General features: G+C 39.1%; 3 protein-coding genes across 5 annotated transcripts in view; 2 read left to right on the top strand and 1 right to left on the bottom strand.

Annotated features, from left to right (window-relative positions):
• The window catches only part of arhgap45b (Rho GTPase activating protein 45b), a 34,396-nt gene extending 33,177 nt beyond the window's left edge, over window positions 1-1,219 (top strand). For both annotated transcript variants that reach the window (XM_059341560.1, XM_059341561.1), the window contains exon 24: window positions 320-1,219. In XM_059341560.1, the coding sequence (XP_059197543.1) occupies window positions 320-771 (452 nt within the window). In that variant the 3' untranslated portion in view covers window positions 772-1,219. The remainder of the gene's footprint in view (window positions 1-319) is intronic.
• A 327-nt stretch (window positions 1,220-1,546) lies between these two features.
• polr2eb (RNA polymerase II, I and III subunit E, b) lies at window positions 1,547-7,056 on the bottom strand. Its single transcript, XM_059341371.1, has 8 exons — window positions 6,888-7,056; window positions 5,235-5,409; window positions 3,070-3,185; window positions 2,842-2,922; window positions 2,669-2,727; window positions 2,376-2,454; window positions 1,915-1,983; window positions 1,547-1,708 (listed from the first exon to the last, which is right to left on the bottom strand). Exons 1-7 carry the CDS (start codon window positions 6,942-6,944, stop codon window positions 1,918-1,920), a joined length of 633 nt encoding a protein of 210 aa, XP_059197354.1. The 5' UTR covers window positions 6,945-7,056; the 3' UTR covers window positions 1,547-1,708; window positions 1,915-1,917.
• A 142-nt stretch (window positions 7,057-7,198) lies between these two features.
• On the top strand, window positions 7,199-19,319 carry gpx4a (glutathione peroxidase 4a). 2 transcript variants are annotated; one of them, XM_059340965.1, is made up of 7 exons: window positions 7,199-7,399; window positions 12,134-12,228; window positions 12,312-12,456; window positions 14,309-14,460; window positions 14,602-14,626; window positions 15,416-15,475; window positions 18,979-19,319. In XM_059340965.1, exons 1-7 carry the CDS (start codon window positions 7,217-7,219, stop codon window positions 19,009-19,011), a joined length of 693 nt encoding a protein of 230 aa, XP_059196948.1. In that variant the 5' UTR covers window positions 7,199-7,216; the 3' UTR covers window positions 19,012-19,319. The 2 variants fall into 2 exon arrangements, with proteins under 2 accessions (XP_059196948.1, XP_059196949.1); XM_059340966.1 differs by lacking the exon at window positions 7,199-7,399 and adding an exon at window positions 9,762-9,920.
• Window positions 19,320-22,449: the final 3,130 nt, after the last annotated feature.

Genomic DNA, 22,449 nt, shown 5'->3' with positions numbered 1-22,449 from the left:
CATCAATTTCTGTTGCCCTACATACATCATCTGGTATAACTGATACGATTGGCTTAGAGCTACGTACTTTTGATAAAAATTCGTAGCACCCAATAAACTGCTCTGGAGGATCGTAAACCACGTCTCCTCTACAGAGAAATGAATGGCTGGTTTCCAGACTAATCTCATTTGTGATTAGTCTGGTGTTAGCCAGGCTAGAAGCACTCATTGACATCACAGTATTTAAAAGTGGGCAGAATGCACGTGTCACTTCTTTATGATTTCGCCATGTTTAATTTTTTAAAACTCTGTTGAACCATGGCTCTTTGTCTCCGTTCAGAAAGTTCTTTAGGGTCACTGGGGTCTAGTGAGCAGCTCCCAGACTCTGACTCAGAGCTGGATGAGAGCAGTCAGAGGTCTGCACAGTCACGCAGCATGCAGAAACAGGAGAGCGAAGGGAGCATGGACGACCGGCTGAGCTTCAGGGACAGTCTGGACCTGTCCAGCCAGTCTGCAGCCCAAACAGAACCAGAACAAGACGCGGATCAGGACCACGACAGTCCCGACTTAGCAGAGCCCCCTGCACTGCCGGACAGCGGGCCACCAGATGAAAACACGGAGGCAGAGCGGGACCTGAGCGCCACTCTGGCTGAGCTCAACGTGAACCAGTCCAACAACAACAAGTACCCGTGCTCCCCCGTTTTAAGCCTATCGGGGCTTCCACTGGCTCGTCTCTGTGGAAAGAAATTACCCCTGACCAGAAACAGGGACAGTGAGCCCGAGTTTGTCTAATATTGTTATCAGAATCATTGTTTGTGTGTAAAGTCTGTTAGAGATTAGCGACAGGATGGTTGATCTGGTTTTTACCCTTTTAAAATCCAGCAAAACCTGCACTGAGGGGCATACTGTGTTGTGTGCATCAAGATGAAATTTTTGCAGGTGTGAAATCTCTGCACGCTTACTGCTGATTGATGAGATTTATTCCTGTCATTTCAAAAGGTTTTAACTAAAAAAAAAATAAAGTATTTTTGCTGTTTGTGTCTTTACTCGTTGCTCTTGCAAGCTTGAGGAAAGGTTGCTGGGAAGTCACATCAGAATGCAGAATTTCAAAATCTCTTTAAAGTGCTGCTGGTTTTATTTCAGCACTAACATTTAAAAATAAATTTAGCAGTATCTTGTTGCCTGTTATTTCCTTGTTATGGATGTTTGGAATATTTTAATAAACATTTAATTTTAAAAAGACTTTCGTATTCAATCTGCTACCTTGTTCTGACATCTCTGTGTATTTTACAGGTCAAAGACGGATAAGGGAACAGGTACAGTGAGCATAGATGTATTCACTTCCCTTGTGCTGGGGAGGGCACTGTAGGAAATGTTTCCTTTTTAAGCTGCACCATGTGAGGCACAACAACCAGTTGTAAAAGGTTCAGTGTGCTGCAGCATGGCTTTCAAAAGGAAAAAGAAGGTAGGATTCTAAAACTATTAACAGCTTGATGGAGATCAAATTATTACTTAACTTCTAGTTTTTAAATAAGCAAAGGGTAAAATTATGTGAATGAAAACAATATTTGATTTTATTTTGAAAAGTTTATTTTACAAAATCAGGAATAACAAGAAATACTATTTAAACGAGTCAAAAGCAGAAGGATAATCCATGGATTAGTGATGAAAGATGTAACATTGTCTGGTTTCTTCACTGGTTCTCCTAAATGATGATCCAGAAGAATATCTGAAAATTATAACATACAAAGCATGTTTTATTTAAAAGCAACTTATGGTCCAAACGTGCTGAGCTCATAAATCCCAGGGTAGCACCCGCTGCAAAGTAACACAAAAGCCTCTGAGATCTTTAAATATTAATGCTATACAAAAATTTACAGAACAAGAAGTATAATCTCTTCCATGTTCTATCATGGTTGAACTGTAGGCACTCACCTGTCACTGCACCAGTCTGTATGTGATGTACCTGCCAGCAGTTTCACTGGGTCTGATGATCTTTACTACCTGCAAAAGTTGTTGAACAAGAGAGTTTACTGATCTGACGACAGTACAGGTTTATGCAAATACATGAAGGGACTGTATAAATTATAGCTGTTGCCAAGCGTTGCATGCAAATATTGCTCCTGAAATCCACTTTATGACATGTGTCTTGTTTGATAGATTTTGCCACGATTCCCATCAGCAGTAAAGGTAAATTCCTGAAAATTACATGGTCCTAATAAGACTGGACTGAAAGGAAATATCCTGTAAATATTAGTAAATTAATGGCTTGAGAATTCTGAATGCTGACACTTTACTAAGACAAGCAGTTAATCAGGACCAATCCAAGATCAAATACACAGCACCATGCAATCATTACAATGTTAATAATTAGAAATGTCTTCTAGATGCATTACCTGTCCTCTTTTTAAGCCAAAGTAGCGAGCCACAGGGTCCCCCGCCTGGATCCTTGGCAACTGACTTTCCTTTAATTTACTGAGGTAAGAACATTAAGGAAGGATAACAAAGACATGTTCATAAAGAATTGATTTTCTTTGAGAAACTAAAAACAGCTCCCTTGTGGTGCAAATGTAAAGCACCCGCTTATTTATTCACTAAAAATGGCCAAGTGCATTTTTTGTGCAGGCAAATCTAATTTAAACATTGTTAAATTGAATAATTGTAAATAGTGCAGTGTGTGGAAGGATACTATCTTGCCAGAAGTTCAGTCACTTCCTCTTTCGTCATAACAATGTGCTCTGGAACAAGCTGAAAGATAAAGAATCAAAAACAAAAAATGTACTTTAAACATCAGTCTGTAAGATCACTTTTTAAATACAGTGGCATTTTTTAATGAAGTGGGCTTAGTGGTGTGTTGTTTACCTCGTGCTCTGTGATGTTAATAAGCAGCTCCTGTTGTAGAAACTGTTCCAATATGTATTTGGGTGCCATGTCAACTAGAGACTGTGAGGAGACATTTGATTAAATATGTTGAATAAGATAGCAAAATCAAAAACTGGAAGAGGGTGAAACAAGATAGTCATAGTGTAATTACAACAGATGTTCAGAAACCATACGCATCATTGGTTTGGTTAAAATGTAAGAGTCTACCTGTTTGGCTGATGGTGTCATGCCCATCTGAACCACGATGATGGCCCGTGTGATGTTCTCTTCCTGCATCCTCTGACAGTACATCTTAATCGTCTTGATTCCCACCTTAGGCTCCTCTGAAAAGAGAAGGAAAAGTCAAGCATAAAGGCACAGTCAGAAATCCACGACATCCATCCATGGAAGGATATACTGGCTATACTATATATCTTTATTTCCAGGACAATTTGTGTATTTTTTAATAAAGGATGGCTGGACAGTCAGTACTTAATAATTGTATTAACTAGGGCCGGGATTAATCTAATTAATTAGAGGCTTTGTAATTAATTAATCGAAATTAATCGCATTTTAATCGCATAGAAATATTTGACCTGAGAACAGTGAGAAGTAATTTTTTTCATATGGATTTTTAGTATACCATTGAATAATGACTGAATACATAAGCTTAAGCAACAAAAATATTGTTTATTTTTGTTCAAGTCCAACAGACCAGTAGCCTGGGTATACCCAGACTGCCTTGCGCGCTCGAATTTGATTTCGAACCTCCAGCCAGTCTGGAAACTAAGCGATTTTGCTAGCCCTGTTTTAGGGATCCAATCACAGAGCGGGGAGGGACGGTGAGACGATGACGCGTACTACTCGGCACTTGGAAGCTTTCCGGATCCAACATGGCTGCTGCAGACGCGAAACTCTCTTTAGCTGTAGATGGTGTTTTAAATAGTTTAGAGCGAAAGTTGAAAGGCGAAAGGTCTCTCGGCAGCTCCGCTGTCCCCCGGCTCGGAGCCAGATCACAGGTAGCGGGACTATTAGCGCCGCACGGGCGGTTTCTGCGGCTCGTTGCGCCGAGCCGCCGAGACCGCCGGTCACCGCGGGTGATCTGGCTCCGAGCCGGGGGACAGCGGAGACCCGCAGCAGCTTGTTTATTGCCCATAAAATCAGTGGATGTGTGTGGCTGAATGACATGAGGGGGAATAAAGCGTGAAAATAAATAATCTTGCAGAAAGCGAGAACTGGAGAAGCAAAGCAGCAGCAACACTCTCTCATAGACACACACACAACAAACATCCATTTCTGTTGCTCTACTACGTCATCTGGTATAACTGATCTGATTGGCTAAGAGCTACCTACAGACGCTTTGATAGACATTCTAAGCGTCCAATAAACGGCTCCGGAGGATCGTAAACCACACCTCCTCTACGGAGAAAAGCATTGAAGGTGTCCAGACCTAATCTCCAATGAGATTTGGTCTGGTGTTAGCCAGGCTAACAGACCAGTGCAATTTTTGCCATTAAGTGTAGCAATAGCATATTTAGAAATATAGTACATTTCAGAAATTCAGGTAGCCTATAGGTAGGTAGACCTTCTGTAAACTATAATACTTTGTTTTGTTTTTTTAAAGTAAAACACAATCCACGCTAGCTACCACACAAGCCGCTAGCTGCTATATGTTTTGCATTGAGGTGATACTTGAGGCTCGATGTGCTGCGGTGATATGTGAATTCCTTGTTGTATAGCAACACAACCATGCTCTTATCGACGCTTCCATCCGTTGGTTTTTTGTAACAAAATGTCTCATCATCCACGGGGCCAACCAAAGCGCTCTCATCAGCTTCTTCCTTCATGTTCACTGTGGTTTGTTCTCATGAACGCTAGTTGGTGCTCCAGTATAATCAAAAGCATGATCGCACTTATTTTTGCATAAATGCAAAAATAAGTGCGATCAAATGCATCAATTTTTTTCCGCGTTCATTTTTGTGTAATTAATTAATCTTAATTAACGCGTTAAAGTCCCGGCCCTAGTATTAACATATAGAGCTGTAACAATTATTCGATTGATCGAACAATATTATTATATTAAATTAATCGTCAACTATTTTGATAACCGAATAATTGGTTTGGTTATTTTTTTAAAGACAATAAGTCCAAATTTTCTGATTTCAGCTTCTTCAATATGAATATTTCTGGTTTCTTTGTTCCTTTATGAAAATAAACTGAATATCTCTTTGGTTTGTGGACAAAACAAGATTTGAGGACGTCATCTTGTGGTTTGGGAAACACTGATTGATATTTTTCAACATGTTATTGACCAAATAACTAATCGATTAATTGATAATCGACAGATTAATCGATAATGAAAATAATCGTTAGTTGCGGCCCTATTAACATACCAGGAAAGAAAACAAACATCTGGTCGGTGGGGTCATCGTTGTGGGCCACCAGCACAGTGAGGTCTGTGCGTCTGGGGCGTCCCTCGCTGGGCTTGTCTCCAAACTGACTCTTGAACTCGTCCAGTGTCTGGTCCAACTCGTCCTGTGTCACCAGGTAGCCTCTGTCATGGCAAAGCTTTGGGTGTAAACATGAGACCAGAAAGTCAGTGAGTGTATGAGACACAACATTATGTTTGAAAAGCACAATAAAACAGACTAAAGTTAAATTCAAGCATTTTCAAGCTTTCCCAGCACCTTACAGCTGTGGTAAGTTACATGTTTCTATACAGTGTACAGAATATTTTACTTTTCAAAACTCATATTATGCCGAACACCATATTAAAAGTGTTTTTCTAAGTTTCCCCAGCAGCCAGCTCCTCACTCCCAGCCTGTAAACCTCTAATCGGAATCAGAAAAAGGTTTACAACCAAGTTGGTTTTCACTCACAAGGAGTTTTCCTAGGAGTCTGGTGCACTGCTGATCTCTAACAGCAATTAGAAGACAGTGTATAGGCTTCCAATATTTGCTGTGTTAATACTGAGGCTACTTTAAATCGCTCAGTTCTGATAATTGGTATTTTGATTGTTTCGTTGAGTAGTTCTTCCTGAAATAAACATTAACTTTATGTTGTTCTGCAAAGCGAGTGGCACTTCCTCAGGACCAACTGCTGTCACACTGACTGTATCAACAGCAAGAAACACAAATAGCTTGTCAATACACACACAACTTGCAAACTACCGGTGTTGTGTCCTCACTGGTTTCCAACCTTACTGGTGCCCGTACTGGTGTGTGCAGCTTGTTCTGTCAAATTTAGCAGATTCGTCACATATTTAATAAACATATACAGTCATAGAAAAAATTATTAGACCGCCCTTGTTTTCTCCTTGCTTGCTTTCTTGTTCATTTGAATGCCTGGTACAATTAAAGGTACATTTGTTTGGACAAATATAATGATAACAACAAAAATTGCTCATGAGAGTTTAATTTAAGAGCTGATATCTAGACATTTAACATGGTTTTCTTGATAATGATTTTGGTTATAATCAAGAAAAACATGGAAAATGTCTAGATATCAGCTCTTAAATTTACCTTTTATGAGCTACCTCTGTAGTTATCATTATATTTGTCCAAACAAATGTACCTTTGGTTGTACCAGGCATAAAAATAAACAAGAAATGGAAGAAAACAAGGTGGTCTAATATTTATTCCATGACTGTAGAGGTGATTGTTCATGAACAATTCAATTTTGTTGAAGTGAATTCGAATCCAGCTCTAACCGACCTTGCAAACATTATATTGTCATGCTTTCTTTTTATGTATAGGTGGCTGTGATGTAGTGTTCACTTATATTATCCACAGTAGATGGAGATGCGACCTGGAAATCGCCAGTTAAATGTTTATTAAATATGTGACGAATCTGCTAACTGAGGCAGAAAACAGCTACACACACCAGTACGGGCACCAGTTAGTGTGGAACCCAGTAAGGACATAACACCTGCCACAGCCAACAAAATCAACAAAACCCATGTGTACAAGGTTACAAAAACGAACTGCTGCTTTAGGCTAACGTGCTAACTTAGCAAGCAAAATGAAAAACAGTCTAAACTAACGCACCTGCATGATGGTTTTACGAATCTTCCACAGCCTGTATGTTTCCTCCTCATCATCCATGGCGTCTCAAATGTTCCACTTGCGCTAAATTTAATTTAAAGTTAGTTTTTTGGTAATTTACTTTCGCTCCTGCGAACAACGCGACGCACGTTTCCGTTAGCCGACCCAGGTTGATGACGTAACTCTAACGTGTGGGTGGAGTTTGGCAAAAATAATCATAAATATTTTTCTGTATAATATTATGATATAATTTTATCACTATCGTTGTAATGATTCAAACTGTGATTTTAATTACAATAATTCATAATAATATATATAATATTTAATTATAAATGGTGATTGTGTTTGAGCTTCCTGTTCCGCCACTGTTTCACAACAAACTGCGGGGCGGAGATTCAGCTACAGTGCAGCTATTCATCCGGATCAATGTGGCCTGTTATACAGCTAAAATGAGGCCCTTGTGTGTTATTTTGACATTTGGGGTTGTTGCGAGCAGCGGTGTCCTCCTGGCGATGGTACTGTACTTTGTTTTATCCCCAACGGTAACGTAAATACGGTACTCTGTCATTGTGCTGCTCCTGTGATATTCCAATGTGCGTACTGCGTCACGGTGATGTTTGAAAACAGGCAAATGTTAACAACAGCTGGAAAAACCTCTACTTTTCAGTCATACATACTGCATATGAGGAGTAATATTTTTGGTAAAGAAACGTTTGTGCAGTGGCGGACTCAGACTGTGTGAAGGTCGGGGGCGAAAAAATAAAAAGGGCACATTCTGCACAACACCAGCACGCAAAAAGCTATGGTGCGTCATGTATGATGAAACAGTCCTCATCCTTGATTACAATTAACATTAAGTTAAATGAGATCCAGATCAAAGTAGTTAATGATATGGTACTGACAAGTAAGACCATCGAACTGAACCAGGGGGTCCGGGGGCATTCGGATTTTAGTACCAATCGATGTAGCTGTCCGTCATTGTGTATAGTCGTTGCTTTGCATAACTTCACTTCATAAACCTTTGTTGTCTTGTCAGCCTGCTGGTGCACGATCACAAACACCACACAGGCAGTGCACTTTAGTACTAGTTACTAATTACTAAATTGAGGGTGTTGGATTGTGGAAAAATATAGTGCAAAGGTAGATAATTATGAAATGTGAAAACAACGGATGTTTCTGCAGCAGCACCCCCATCTGCACAGCTTCTGTTATCAGCTGATAAGCTTATCAGTCTAAGAAATAACAGTCACTGGGAGGTTTTATAACACAAGGTCTTTGCCCGTTACAGCTGAAATGTTTTATATAACTGATGGAAATTCATTTGAGCCTACCAAAACCCTTAAGGCAACTAAACCTCCAAATTAGCCCCATAAAATATAAAAATATTTCTGAAAAGAGGTGGAAAACAGTCTAAAAATGGTACTCAAGTGAAGCACAATTATATTAAAATTGCATCATAATTTTTTTATTTACTTCTCTCAAAACACACTTCATTTGTGGTTTTCATTTACATATAGTTTGGGATGCTTAATGGTGTATTTTCACTTATAAGTAGCAAAGTGTCTGTAAAGATTTTTAGGGCAAATTATAACCATTTATCAAAGCCATGTCATGAAGCCTGATTCCCACGTAGGCAGAAAATTGTGAAATAATCTTGCAAATACCAGATCAATGTGTTGCCTAACCGCTCACTTTGCCCCGTATTCGTTTTTCTAAAGCAGTACATGTGCAGGTACAGTGCTGTTAAGAGTTTACAAAACATAGATTAGTATTTTGCAATTTCTTGAAACACCACGTCTGTTGTTTTCCTGGATTATGACCATTTGGTAGAATGAACAAATGTTTCGGTCTCAGCCCTTTATGCTGATTCATTGAATGTGGGTGTTTCTCATGAACATGGTACAGCTCATAGCAAAAAATCCAAGAGCATTGAATACACGTTTTCTTTATAACATACACAATCTAAAGTCACTGTTTAATATGAATTTATAATCTATTTAAAAAATGTTAAGGTGTTTTCTGACATTCATAGAGACACTGTGAAGAGAATTCATTACCGTAACACATTTTAAAAAATTATAAAAAAAACGAAAGGTTGTTTTGGGGTTTTTTTCTTTGGCCAGCACTTAAATATGCTCAAGGGTAGCTGGTAGCACCAAAACGTATTTTATTAAAATATACACATATTTTAATGCAAACAATTCTATCATTACCGTAACATTTAACCATTTTTTCTCATCAGTTTTCATTCAGATTTTGTTCTTTATACATTGTTAAAAACCATTATGTTTGATTATATTCTGTTAAATTATACATTTTTAAACAAATATATATTTATTTTTATAAAGTTTAAATATGTATTGTATATAAGTGTGGGGAAACCATGACATTTTTATCTGGACGCATTACAGTAATGAATTTGTGAATCAAAAATATGTTTCAAATTATAAAAAAATATTTTTTAACACAAAACAATGAATTGTGCCTCATTATGGCTATATTGTTCATTCATATAAAAGTGAAATATATTCAGTTTAATAAAGTATTTCCTTATAATCTTCACAGACATAGCTTAGACTGGCTTCATGAGAATCACCCATGTCACTTTTTGTTTTTCACTCTGATATTAATCTCTTTATATAATGAGTTCATGTATTTCTTCAGACTGTTGCCCTTTGTCCCGGCCACATGACTTAATTCTTAATACGGAGCAAACTTTCTTGATGAGGTTGTGATAATGTTGTGGACTCTGGACTGCAGTACATTTGCATGTCTGATGTGGATTTATTAGTCAGCAACAGAGAGGGACCTATTGGGCAATCAGAGCCTATCAATGCTGTTAATGATCACCCGCTCCCTTTACATGAGGACACTGGATTGCGTGCACTCTCTCAGTAGTGTGGTTTGGGTCTGGCAGTGAGCTGCTAAGGGGGTTTACAGATTTGATCGCTTTCTGCCTTCAGAGGACCTTACTGAAGGGCAGTCATGCGCCTTACAGGGTCTGCTGTCCTTTTCTCTGTCCTGTTGCAGGCTATGGTAAGAAAAATTGGACTGGAAGTACTGAAACTCTAGTTTTGCAGTATTGTAACTTTCTTTTGGACAGTGTCAGATTTGGTTGGACTGAATTCGTCATTGGATGTTTTCTTTATTTAGAATTTAAGTTATTTTATATTTTATATATTTATTTATTAAATTATTTAATTAAGCTAAACATAGATAGACAAGATAAACATACAGTAGATATTCAACCCTTTACTGTTTTTTGATATATATCCTCTGGGGAAATGCATATCTGCTGTAATATATATATATATATATATATATATTCAGGGTTCGTACGGGTGCTTGAAATCTTTAAAAATGCTTGAATTTAAATGTTTTTCAATGTATTTTCAAGGTTTGTAAAGTGCTTGGATTTTGGATTAAATGCTTGAAATTCTTCCTGTATTTCTCTTGCAATCTGACTATATCCATCTATAGACTATAGATAATCGCATGTTCAATGTAAATAATCTGAAATGAAGACCGTTCCTCCTAAAAGTGTAATGCAGTTGAAACCAGAAGTTTACATACACTATATAAAAAGACACATATGCTTTTTTCTCACTGTCTGACATTAAATCAGACAATCACTTTTCCTGTTTTAGATCCGTTAGGATTACCAAAATTATTTCTATTTGCTAAATTCCAGAATAATGAGAGAAGGATTTTTATAGACAATTTTTTATTACTTTCTTCAAAGTCAGAAGTTAACATACTTACATTATTATGCCTTGAAACAATTTGGGAAAGCCCAGATGATGCTGTCATGTCTTTGGAAGCTTCTGATAGGTTTATTGACAACATTTGAGTTCATTCGAGACACACCTATGGATGTATTTTAAGGCACACCTGAAACACACTGCTTCTTTGTGTCAAGTCATGGGAAAGTCAAAAGAAATCAACCGAGATATCAGGAAGAGAATTGTGGACTTGCACAAGTCTGGTTCATCCTTGGGTGCAATTTCCAGATGCCTGAAGGTGCCACATTCATCTGTTCAAATATTTTTTAAAGATTATTTTTGGGGTATTTTTCATGCTTTATTGAAAGTGACAGATAGAAAGGGGGTGACAGAGGGGAAGACATGCGGCAAAGGGAGCTCAGGCTGGATTCGAACCCGGCTCCGCCGCAGCAAGGACTCAGCCTTAATGGTAAGTGCTCTACCAGTGTGAGCCACCGGGACGCCCCATCTGTTCAAATAATCATACCAAAGTATAAACACCATGGGAATGTCCAGCCATCATACTGCTCAGGAAGGAGACGGACTCTGTGTCCCAGAGATGAATGTGCTTTGGTCCAAAATGTGCATATCAACCCAAGAACAAAAGCAAAAGACCTTGTGAAGATGCTGGCTGAAGCTGGTAAGAGTGTGTCATTTTCCACAGTGAAATGAGTACTGTACTGACATGGGCTGAAAGGCCACTCTGCCAGGAAGAAGCCATTACTCTAAAAGAAACATAAAACAGCCAGATAACAGTTTGCAAATGCACACAGGGACAAAGACCTTAATTTTTGGAGACATGTCCTGTGGTCCGACAAAACTGTTATCTGGCTGTTTTATGTTTCTTTTGGAGTTAGGATGAACCAGACTTGTGCAAGTCCACAATTCTCTTCCTGATATCTTGGTTGATTTCTTTTGACTTTCCCATGACTTGACACAAAGAAGCAGTGTGTTTCAGGTGTGCCTTAAAATACATCCACAGGTGTGTCTCGAATGAACTCAAATGTTGTCAATAAACCTATCAGAAGCTTCCAAAGACATGGCAGCATCATCTGGGCTTTCCCAAATTGTTTCAAGGCATAATAATGTTAGTGTATGTACATTTCTGACTTTGAAGAAAGTAATAAAAAATTGTCTAAAAAAATCCTTCTCTCATTATTCTGGAATTTAGCAAATAGAAATCATTTTGGTAATCCTAACGGACCTAAAACAGGAAAAGTGATTGTCTGATTTCATGTCAGACAGTGAGAAAAAAAGCATATGTGTCTTTTTATATATTGTGTATGTAAACTTCTGGTTTCAATTGTACCATCGCTGTTGGTGTGGTTCAGTGAAATCTCCCCCTTTTAGTATGTAAGTACTCATCTAAAACATGCAATTTCCACTGCTAAAGTGTACGAACCCTGAATATTCCTTGTCATCTACTATTCATTAAGCAGGATGAAAGTAAGCTCACATCACTCAAAGTTGTCGTTTTTTGCCTTACAGTCTACTCCGACAGAGGACTGGCAGACGGCCACGTCAATTTATGACTTCTCAGCGACAGATATTGATGGCAATTTGGTTTCCCTAGAAAAATACAGGTGAATCTCTCAGACATATTTCTCTAAATTTGCTGCATCATCCCATTACATTAGCTGTATTTCATTAATGTTTGTATCTTTAGGGGGGATGTTGTCATCATCACCAACGTTGCCTCTAAATGAGGTAAAACCCCCGTAAACTACTCTCAGTTTGCCGCAATGCACGTCAGGTACGCTGAGAGAGGTTTACGCATCCTTGGCTTCCCTTCCAACCAGTTTGGGAACCAGGTACGTGACAAATGCATGTTTTCTTAAAGTGAATGTGTCAAATGTGAAAGGTCAAATTCGAAAACAGTCTTGTGTAGTCTTTACTGATAAGGATGGAAGAGCTTAATAAAAACACATAAGAAAAACATGATATTTGCCAACGGTGTGTCCAAGGAAGAAAATAAAACATATTGTAGTAAATTAAGCCAACTTTTGCTTGTTTTTAATCATTGATTTAGAACAGGGATGGGTAACTGGAGGCCTGGGGGCTGCATACGGCCCGCATCCTCACTTGTGTGTGGCCGTCAGTACAACTACATGCATTTGAGGATGAAATCTTAAAGGTGCAGTGTAAAAATGCACAAAATCACTTCTTGCATTAATGTTGGTCTGCTGTTCTTGCACTGAAAAAAAAAGAAATCACAGTAAGTGGTTATTTTTCATTTCATCATATCTGGTTAAGTGCACGGTCCTATATGTGGCCCTGTGGTAGTGTCCATGAAAAACCATTTAAGTTGCCCATCCCTGATTTAGAAGAACAGTATAAGGGGAAACTACAGGTAAAAAGAGTGAAATGAAGTGTTCCCAGTTGATTTTTATTTTATATATTTTTTCAACTGTGGCATTATCTTAATAAATGTGTGCAAATTTCCACAATTTTCCAGAACATGAATCTAACCATTGAGTTATGACAGGTTCAAAATGATTATTTTATTTTGTTGATATAAAAGAGTCAAAGGATTTTACAAAGGGAATTTTGGATGTTGGCTGTTCTTATCACACCATTATAAATAGTGTTTTACTTTGTTTTTAGCAATAAAATGTTTTATAAACAAGGTTTCAATGACATAAGACAAAAAAACCTCTTCAAAACCTTCAAAATGTAGATAGGAATGAAACTGAAAAACTGAAACTGATATGATACTGCTACAGAAGTGGAGTTTTCTGGCTCAGAAATTTTTAAATAAAATTTTATTTTTTCGAGAAAACAGACTTTAATGATATGTATTGTAAAATGTCATACATTTTACAAGATGCTACAGGTGAATAGGGGAAACAATTAATAGATTAAACTTGACTAAAATTGACTACTTACATCAGGACAGTTTTTTTTTTCTCGAAATTTTATCCAAATGAGGCATTATCTAATGCTTACTTTTGGTGAATTTAGGGGGAATCTGCAGAAAAAAATAGACAGTGTCTTAAAATGAACACCTAAATGTGTGTTTTGGATGTTTTCTTTCCACTAGTCTGTCAATAAACCTATTATGGAAGCAAAATACCCCTCAAAAATTGACCTGTGTATGAAGGGGCCTGGATATTTATTTCTCTCAACCAAGGTTATTATAGTTAACGAAAACTACAATTAAAACATAAAAAACATTTTCGTTAACTGAAATAAAAATAAATACGAGAGTTGTTATAAAACGATAACTAACTGAAACTGTATTTTGTGGTTACAAAACTAACTAAAATTATAGTGAAAATGTCCTTAGTTTTCGTCTTTGTCAACTTTTTTCATACGTAAACCTTTTTGGTTGATATGAAATCTATTTCATCTATCTGGTTTTATGACTTAATAAACTTATTGGGGCTGCGATGGATGAGACAAAGGAAATAAAGGAAACATTTATTGTGACTTTTTGAATCTCGCACTCAACAAATACCCCATTACTAAAAAACTAAAACTAACACTAAAACTAATGAAAACTAAGCCAAAACTAAGCATTTCCCAAAAAAAAACGAATTAAAACTAGTGAACTCACTCTAAAAACGAATTAAAAACCAAAAAAATCATAACGAAATTAAAACTAAAACTAATGAAAAATCCCAAACTATTATAACCTTGCTCTCAACTTGTTTTACTTTGAAGGAGCCGGGCACTGAAGCTCAGATTAAGCAGTTTGCCAGTTCTTACAACGCTCAGTTTGACATGTTCAGTAAGATCGAGGTGAACGGGGCCAACGCTCATCCTCTGTGGAAGTGGATGAAAGAGCAGCCAAATGGGAAAGGCTTCTTGGGAAAGTAAGTCATGATATTATATTGATTCAATAACGACATGATACTTGTATACAAACTGGTGAGTATGAATATGAATTTTGAATGTAATCAATTTATCATCTCAGTGATTGTTTTCTTACATGTGATTTGTTCTCATTCCTGCAGTAGCATCAAGTGGAATTTCACCAAGGTAAATATTATCTATCAGTTATTTATTTGATATTTAGACATTACCAGGGTTGGTAGAGCTGACAATGAATCATCTTTTCTTTTGTTCTTGTGCATCAGTGCTAAGCAGGTGTCCTTTCACCATAGTGCGTTTACTATTATTGCTTTAGAAAATACATTTATTTCTTGTTTAAATTGCACTGTAATAAATTATTCTGTAGTCAGTTTTACTTAATATATTTGATAAAATGTATTAAATATAAATGCATCCTTGATTTTGAGGCAGTTGTTTCAGTAACTTTAATATAATCTACTTATTTTGATCACATTAAATGTAATCTTTATGTGTATGTAATTCTAAATCAAGACAATTTTGAATGAATCCAACACAATAGAATTAATCCGTTTTTAATTGACAGGCATTTCCTGTTAAGTTGTTATTAACTCAACTTGTAACGTAGTTAGATTTAATTAATAATATTGCGTGCAATCTGTTGCCTCAATTTTATTGAGTAGCTATTGTTTATCTTTTTTTACAATGTGGTCATATATTCTTCATTTTCTGCGATTTATTTAAGATGTGCTTCATTCATTGGATGCAAAATTACAAATGAGGGTCCTCTTTCAATCTGTTTTCAGAGGTTTCAAATAAATAAATAAGATTAAATACAAACAACATTTTGAGGGTACAGAATACTTTCTGGGGAAAAAAGGCCTATAAAGCATTTATCTTTTAAATATAAAAACACAATATAATTTGTTAATAAATGTCATGTATTTGAGTTTTCCTTTTTCTACTTTTTCTCTCTAGTTTTTGATCAACAGAGAGGGTCAGGTGGTGAAGAGATACGGGCCCCTGGATGATCCAAGTGTATGTATAGACATCTTGCTTTGCCACAGATACTGTAGTGCAAATATAGCTTAACTTTAGCACACTTTGTGTATATCCTTTTATTTTTTTATTTTGTCTTTGTTATAGTTTGTCCTCAGAGGCCTGAGCTTCTTCTGTTTCCTTTTGCTGATATAAAATTGTTTAGAGAAAAAAGTTCTGCTGATGTGTTAAAAATATGAATATGTTAAATGTAATAAGTTGAATGAATAAACACAAGGGCTTGAGACTAGAGGCTAGACTTGTTCAGATTCCGATTCCAGTATCGAAAATTGTTCCGATACTGCCGAAAATGCTGGCATCTGAATCGGCCAGTACTGGAGTCCAGGCACCGATCTGATACCACCTAATTTATTTAATTAGCTCTCACTGTGCTGCAACCTGCAGCCCACTGTTTTAGAGGGATGAGGAGGAATTGATTACGTAACACAGACACAACAGACACACGTGTGTCAGAGCCAGGGCCGGGTCTAGGCAGGGGCAAGAGGGGGCCTGGCCCCCTCAAATAAATGTTGTGCCCCCTCAAACTAAATCCCCCAAAATATATTATATTTCATATATTTTTATTATCTCATGCCTCTCTCCTCCGCTCCACTTCTTAATGTCTTAATGTCTTGCTTGCCCCCTCAAATATAAAATATATCAAGTTGTTTCTTGTGTCATGTTTCTCGCCTCCGCTCCATCTCCCCTTTTCGCTCTGCTCAGTGTATCGGCCTGCTGCCGGCTCGCTGTGAGGGATAGCTGTCTGCCCAACTTCCAATCACCCTTCAGTATGCAAATGAGTCAGTGTCAGGTTTCTAATAGCAGCTTGCAGCAGTAAACTGCGAATGCGAAGCAAAGGAGCTCTGTTAAACTCGTTCATAGTGTTTTGTGTAGTTACATACTTAACCCTTGTGTTCTGTTCATATTTTTGTTACTCAGCCAGTGTTTGCGGGTCTGGTGGACCCGCTGCATTTTTTGGTTTTTAATTCAACACAATCAAACAATTTTATGTTAAAATACTCTACAGATGTTTACTTCATCCCAATTACAAGCAATATAAACAGCATACATGATTAATATTTGCCCCTTACCTTTGTTAGATCATATTTTTGTATTAAAGTGCTACTCGTTTTTGTTTGTTTTTTTAAGAAAAATGTAATTTAAAAAAGAGAGTTGAAAACATTCAACAAATTTACAATTTTATTTTAGTTATATTAGAGATTTAACCCTTTCAGGTCATGTCAAATGTCCTGCACGAGTAATTGCCATCTGTGTTGGCTGTTTTTGCATTCTTATCACATTGGAAGCCATGCATGGTGGATCATTTCTTGGGCAAAAAGACCATTCCATTTTTTGACATCCAAATTTCTTCACTTGCTAGCTGCTGACAGGGGCTCACCACTGCTCACTGTTTGGTGCCGGGGTTGCTAGCCTTGTGGTTTGTCTTCATTTTGCAACTAGCTGATGCTAAATCTCATCATCTTCTTCAAAATCACTGTCCGACTCTTTTCAGAAATGTGATCCTCATATTATGTATCCTCTTCCTCTACATCATCATGAAAAGCTTCTCTGGCCTCCTGTACGGAGAATCTTTTGACCATTTTGAGCAATTGTATTGTATCAGTTGTCACTGGCAAAGCTCCATTTATTGTGCCCCAGCCCAAATTTGCAGCTAGGATAGAGTAGCCTATGTGGAAAAAAGTAATTTGTATTATAAAAATAAAAAAATAATAGTAATAATAAAAATAAAAAAATAATAGTAATAGTAATTTGTATTATAAAAAAAAAAATACAAAAAATAAAAAAAAAAATACAAAAACATCCTCCTGAGGGATTGCCACCTTATCGTGGTCAGGAGGTTTGAGTGCCTCAGTGACCCTAAGGGCTAACCCAACAGAAGCTAGTCTTCATAGGGACACCCAAGTTGGGCAGGTCTTAGGGTAGAGGCCTGACAAAGTGCAGTCAGTATAGGTTCAGGGTAGGACATACAACTAACAGCAACCCAAGTTCATATATTGTTAGTGTAACAACAATAACTACAATAAAATAAGTGTGTTAAGCATTTGAGACCACAGTACTTTACAAGGCACTTGTTCAGTGTACCTGCATCCGAGTGAGTGAATTTGTCAGTTAGACATGGTAAAAGGTGCTGGAGCACAATGCCCCCTCAAGATTTGTGGCTGCTCCCTCATACATGCCTATCTAGACCCGGCCCTGGTCAGAGCAGGTTGACGTGAAGCTTGGAGCTAAGCTAAGTAGCACTATTATGTCGGCAGTGTGGCAATATTTCACACTGGAATCTCCCACAAGCATGAGGCAGATGGCACTAGGGACGGGGGGAAACATCCCCCCAGATTCAAAGTGATCTCGATCCGTCTCCCTACTTTCAGCGAAAAACATCGTCGGTAAAACCGGATTCATGTTTCATTAGTAAGATTATTTACATTGCAGACAAGAAGACTGTCAAAATAAGATGCCTTTAATAAAACATATAAGAACCATAGACTGCATATAAATAATGGACGTAGTCACCGTGACGTCACCCATTGGTTTGTGGCCCATTGGAGTTCAACATTACACTCGTTGCCATCTTGCGTCGCCATCTTGTTTCCGATATGCGGAGCAGACCATATCTGGACTGTGGAGGAGCGAGAGGGATCTGAACACTGACTCCAGGTCCTACACCTCAACCTGACTTAGAGAAGCTGCTGCTAATTCATGTTAGCATTAACTGGGATGTAAGTGTTGGCAGAAAACAAAAACAAAAACAAAATGTATGTTACTGACCTCAGAAAACTGAACAGTGACTCCTTGGAGTGTCTGTTAGTCCAACCAAACACTGAACAAGACATTTTTACTTCCTGATTTACCTCCCTGCTCAGACACGGAGACTGCCGCCTGATAAGAACCCTTATTCTCCTTTACAATAATTCTCTGAAATCTGCAATGATTCAGATGGAATAGTGGCATTAGAATGTGTGAGAGGCACCAAATCTAGGCTTTAAATTTAGGAGTATGCCCCCGGACCCCTAGATTTATTTATTTAAGTTGCTTTTGCACTACTGTTTTGTATACTGTTTTATTTAAAACATAAATGTAAAAATAAATGGCTTAAATCTGCTGTATATATTCATGTTTTATAAAGGGTTTAACCTGAGCCAGGCCTTACCACAATGATAATCATATCACAGTCATGCAGGTGTAGTATGATATATTTTATAACATACTGGTATCGGATCAGTACTCTGCCGATACCCACAGCACAAGTATCGAAATCGGTATCGGGAAAAAATGGTATCGGAACATGAGACTGAGAGAGGACATTTACCACAAATTCAACTATCCTTTAATTATCTTCAGCCCACAATTGACAAAAACAGTGCAAGACTTTTTCATTACTAAAGCTGTAACTTCACATGCTGTGTGTGTATTCTTATATCTCCAGGTGGTAATATAATCTCTTGAGGACAAGTGATCCAAACTTCTACTCTCTTTCTTTTCAGGTGGTGGAGAAAGATCTTCCCCGATACTTGTAAACATCCAACATGTGATTGACGCCTCCCTTTCTGATCCTCGGTCCTTTCTCTGCTTCTTCAATCACCAGTGAATGAAGTTTTAGTCCAACCCCAGACCAGTGACGGTCTGCTCATAAACCTGCATAGCTGACAGAGCAGACCTGATGAAAATGGCGTGCAAACCTCCTGGGAGGATAACCAAGCAATCATTCATCTGATTCTCTGAAGAGAAGGAGAACCGATCCTCAAAAAGATCATTAACTCTGTTCATACATTAATGTGTGACATTGTTTTCATATTAAAATGCACTGAATTTTTCTCTAATGATATTTTTTGTCTGGTATGTTTTTGTGTCAGGAAAATATTGGCATCTTCCAAGCGGTGCTATATTGTTTTGTATTGGTCTTTCTTGTAGAATAAATGTGTCGTGCATAGTGATCTTTCATGTACGGTGGAAATGGTGAGAGAGAGCTGAAAATCCATTTCTGTCATACTGAAAAATGCAAGTGTATCAGAAAACCTGTTCATGAGTGAGCACTAGAGCTTAAAATGAAACGGTGAGATTTGTTCTTCTGGGTAGAAAAATGAATAAGATCAGAGTTAGATCTTTTGGGCATTGGATTCATAATACAGCAACTCAATATTTCAAAATAGATTACAGTCATAGTTATGATAAATCACACAATATGCTTTAGAAGGAGATGAGCACATTCTGTTTTATATCATTCAAGTCAATTTCAAGTCAATTTTATTTATATAGCCCAAAATCACAAATCACAGATTTGCCTCAAAGGCCTTTACAGACTGTACATGGTACGACATCCTCGGTATTAGACCCTCACATCGGCAAGGGAAAAACTCCTTAAAAAACCCTTTTAGCAGGGGAAAAAGAAGAAGAAACCTCAGGGAGAACGACAGAGGAGGGATCCATCTCCCAGGACGGACAGACGTGCAATGGATGTCGTTGTACAGGGCAGATCAACAGAGTAGATAGAGGTTGGGGGGGTAGAGAGACGTTTGAGAGAGAAAATGAGAGAGGAGCAGCAGTTCTGGGAGGGGCACAGCAGCAGGTGATGAAGCGCCACCATTGGCCAGTAGTGATGGTGAGTGTAGAGTGGACCAGGAGAGGAGCATTCCCATCTGGGGCCAAACCAGATCCATAGCAGTAAGACCAGCAGGAGTGATGCCGAGCAGGACCACAGCTCTGTAACACCCTGTAAAAGAAAAGTACGAGTACTCTGGAAATACATACAATAATACACAGGACAAGATGATACTATCGTTGTGCCATAGTCCTAGGGAGTGGACACACCCCTGTCCACACCACCACTGCAAGTACCACGCGGCCCCCACCAACGAATAAGGCTGTGATGAGCCTCACTCACGCCGTACAAGCACGCTCAGTGTCGTTGGTCCCGCATGGCATTCTTAGCTAAAACATCAGAACCAAGCGGCCCTCCCCAACGGCTAAGTGTTGTTGGTCCCGCATGGCATTCTTAGCTAAAACATCAGAACCAAGCGGCCCTCCCCAACGGCTAAGTGATGTTGGTCCCGCATGGCATTCTTACCTAAAACATCAGAACCAAGCGGCCCTCCCCAACGGCTAAGGCTGTGTCGAGCCTCACTGGCGCCGATAATATGCGATCAGTGCTGTTGGTTCCGCATGGTTTCGCACGGCATTCTTAGCTAAAAGTGACAAGTTAGCAAAAACATCAGAAGAAAAGAAAAGTACGAGTACTCTGGAAATACATACAATAATACACAGGACAAGATGATACTATCGTTGTGCCATAGTCCTAGGGAGTGGACACACCCCTGTCCACACCAACACTGCAAGTACCACGCGGCCCCCACCAACGAATAAGGCTGTGATGAGCCTCACTCACGCCGTACAAGCACGCTCAGTGTCGTTGGTCCCGCATGGCATTCTTAGCTAAAACATCAGAACCAAGCGGCCCTCCCCAACGGCTAAGTGTTGTTGGTCCCGCATGGCATTCTTAGCTAAAACATCAGAACCAAGCGGCCCTCCCCAACGGCTAAGTGATGTTGGTCCCGCATGGCATTCTTACCTAAAACATCAGAACCAAGCGGCCCTCCCCAACGGCTAAGGCTGTGTCGAGCCTCACTGGCGCCGATAATATGCGATCAGTGCTGTTGGTTCCGCATGGTTTCGCACGGCATTCTTAGCTAAAAGTGACAAGTTAGCAAAAACATCAGAAGAAAAGAAAAGTACGAGTACTCTGGAAATACATACAATAATACACAGGACAAGATGATACTATCGTTGTGCCATAGTCCTAGGGAGTGGACACACCCCTGTCCACACCACCACTGCAAGTACCACGCGGCCCCCACCAACGAATAAGGCTGTGATGAGCCTCACTCACGCCGTACAAGCACGCTCAGTGTCGTTGGTCCCGCATGGCATTCTTAGCTAAAACATCAGAACCAAGCGGCCCTCCCCAACGGCTAAGTGTTGTTGGTCCCGCATGGCATTCTTAGCTAAAACATCAGAACCAAGCGGCCCTCCCCAACGGCTAAGTGATGTTGGTCCCGCATGGCATTCTTACCTAAAACATCAGAACCAAGCGGCCCTCCCCAACGGCTAAGGCTGTGTCGAGCCTCACTGGCGCCGATAATATGCGATCAGTGCTGTTGGTTCCGCATGGTTTCGCACGGCATTCTTAGCTAAAAGTGACAAGTTAGCAAAAACATCAGAAGAAAAGAAAAGTACGAGTACTCTGGAAATACATACAATAATACACAGGACAAGATGATACTATCGTTGTGCCATAGTCCTAGGGAGTGGACACACCCCTGTCCACACCACCACTGCAAGTACCACGCGGCCCCCACCAACGAATAAGGCTGTGATGAGCCTCACTCACGCCGTACAAGCACGCTCAGTGTCGTTGGTCCCGCATGGCATTCTTAGCTAAAACATCAGAACCAAGCGGCCCTCCCCAACGGCTAAGTGTTGTTGGTCCCGCATGGCATTCTTAGCTAAAACATCAGAACCAAGCGGCCCTCCCCAACGGCTAAGTGATGTTGGTCCCGCATGGCATTCTTACCTAAAACATCAGAACCAAGCGGCCCTCCCCAACGGCTAAGGCTGTGTCGAGCCTCACTGGCGCCGATAATATGCGATCAGTGCTGTTGGTTCCGCATGGTTTCGCACGGCATTCTTAGCTAAAAGTGACAAGTTAGCAAAAACATCAGAAGAAAAGAAAAGTACGAGTACTCTGGAAATACATACAATAATACACAGGACAAGATGATACTATCGTTGTGCCATAGTCCTAGGGAGTGGACACACCCCTGTCCACACCACCACTGCAAGTACCACGCGGCCCCCACCAACGAATAAGGCTGTGATGAGCCTCACTCACGCCGTACAAGCACGCTCAGTGTCGTTGGTCCCGCATGGCATTCTTAGCTAAAACATCAGAACCAAGCGGC

This window comes from Centropristis striata, chromosome 9 (genome assembly GCF_030273125.1).
Source record: "Centropristis striata isolate RG_2023a ecotype Rhode Island chromosome 9, C.striata_1.0, whole genome shotgun sequence".
NCBI lineage: Eukaryota > Metazoa > Chordata > Actinopteri > Perciformes > Serranidae > Centropristis > Centropristis striata.
This window is presented reverse-complemented; position numbering and strand designations above follow the sequence as displayed.

What these genes read in the sequence shown, in the direction of transcription:
- polr2eb (XM_059341371.1), bottom strand. Translation starts at nt 6,944, where the DNA reads ATGGATGATGAGGAGGAAACATACAGGCTGTGGAAGATTCGTAAAACC. An exon ending in TTAACATCACAGAGCACGAG is followed by an intron (nt 2,728 to 2,841) that starts GTAAACAACACA and finishes TTTATCTTTCAG; the next exon opens with CTTGTTCCAGAGCACATTGT. An exon ending in TTGGCTTAAAAAGAGGACAG is followed by an intron (nt 1,984 to 2,375) that starts GTAATGCATCTA and finishes CAACTTTTGCAG; the next exon opens with GTAGTAAAGATCATCAGACC.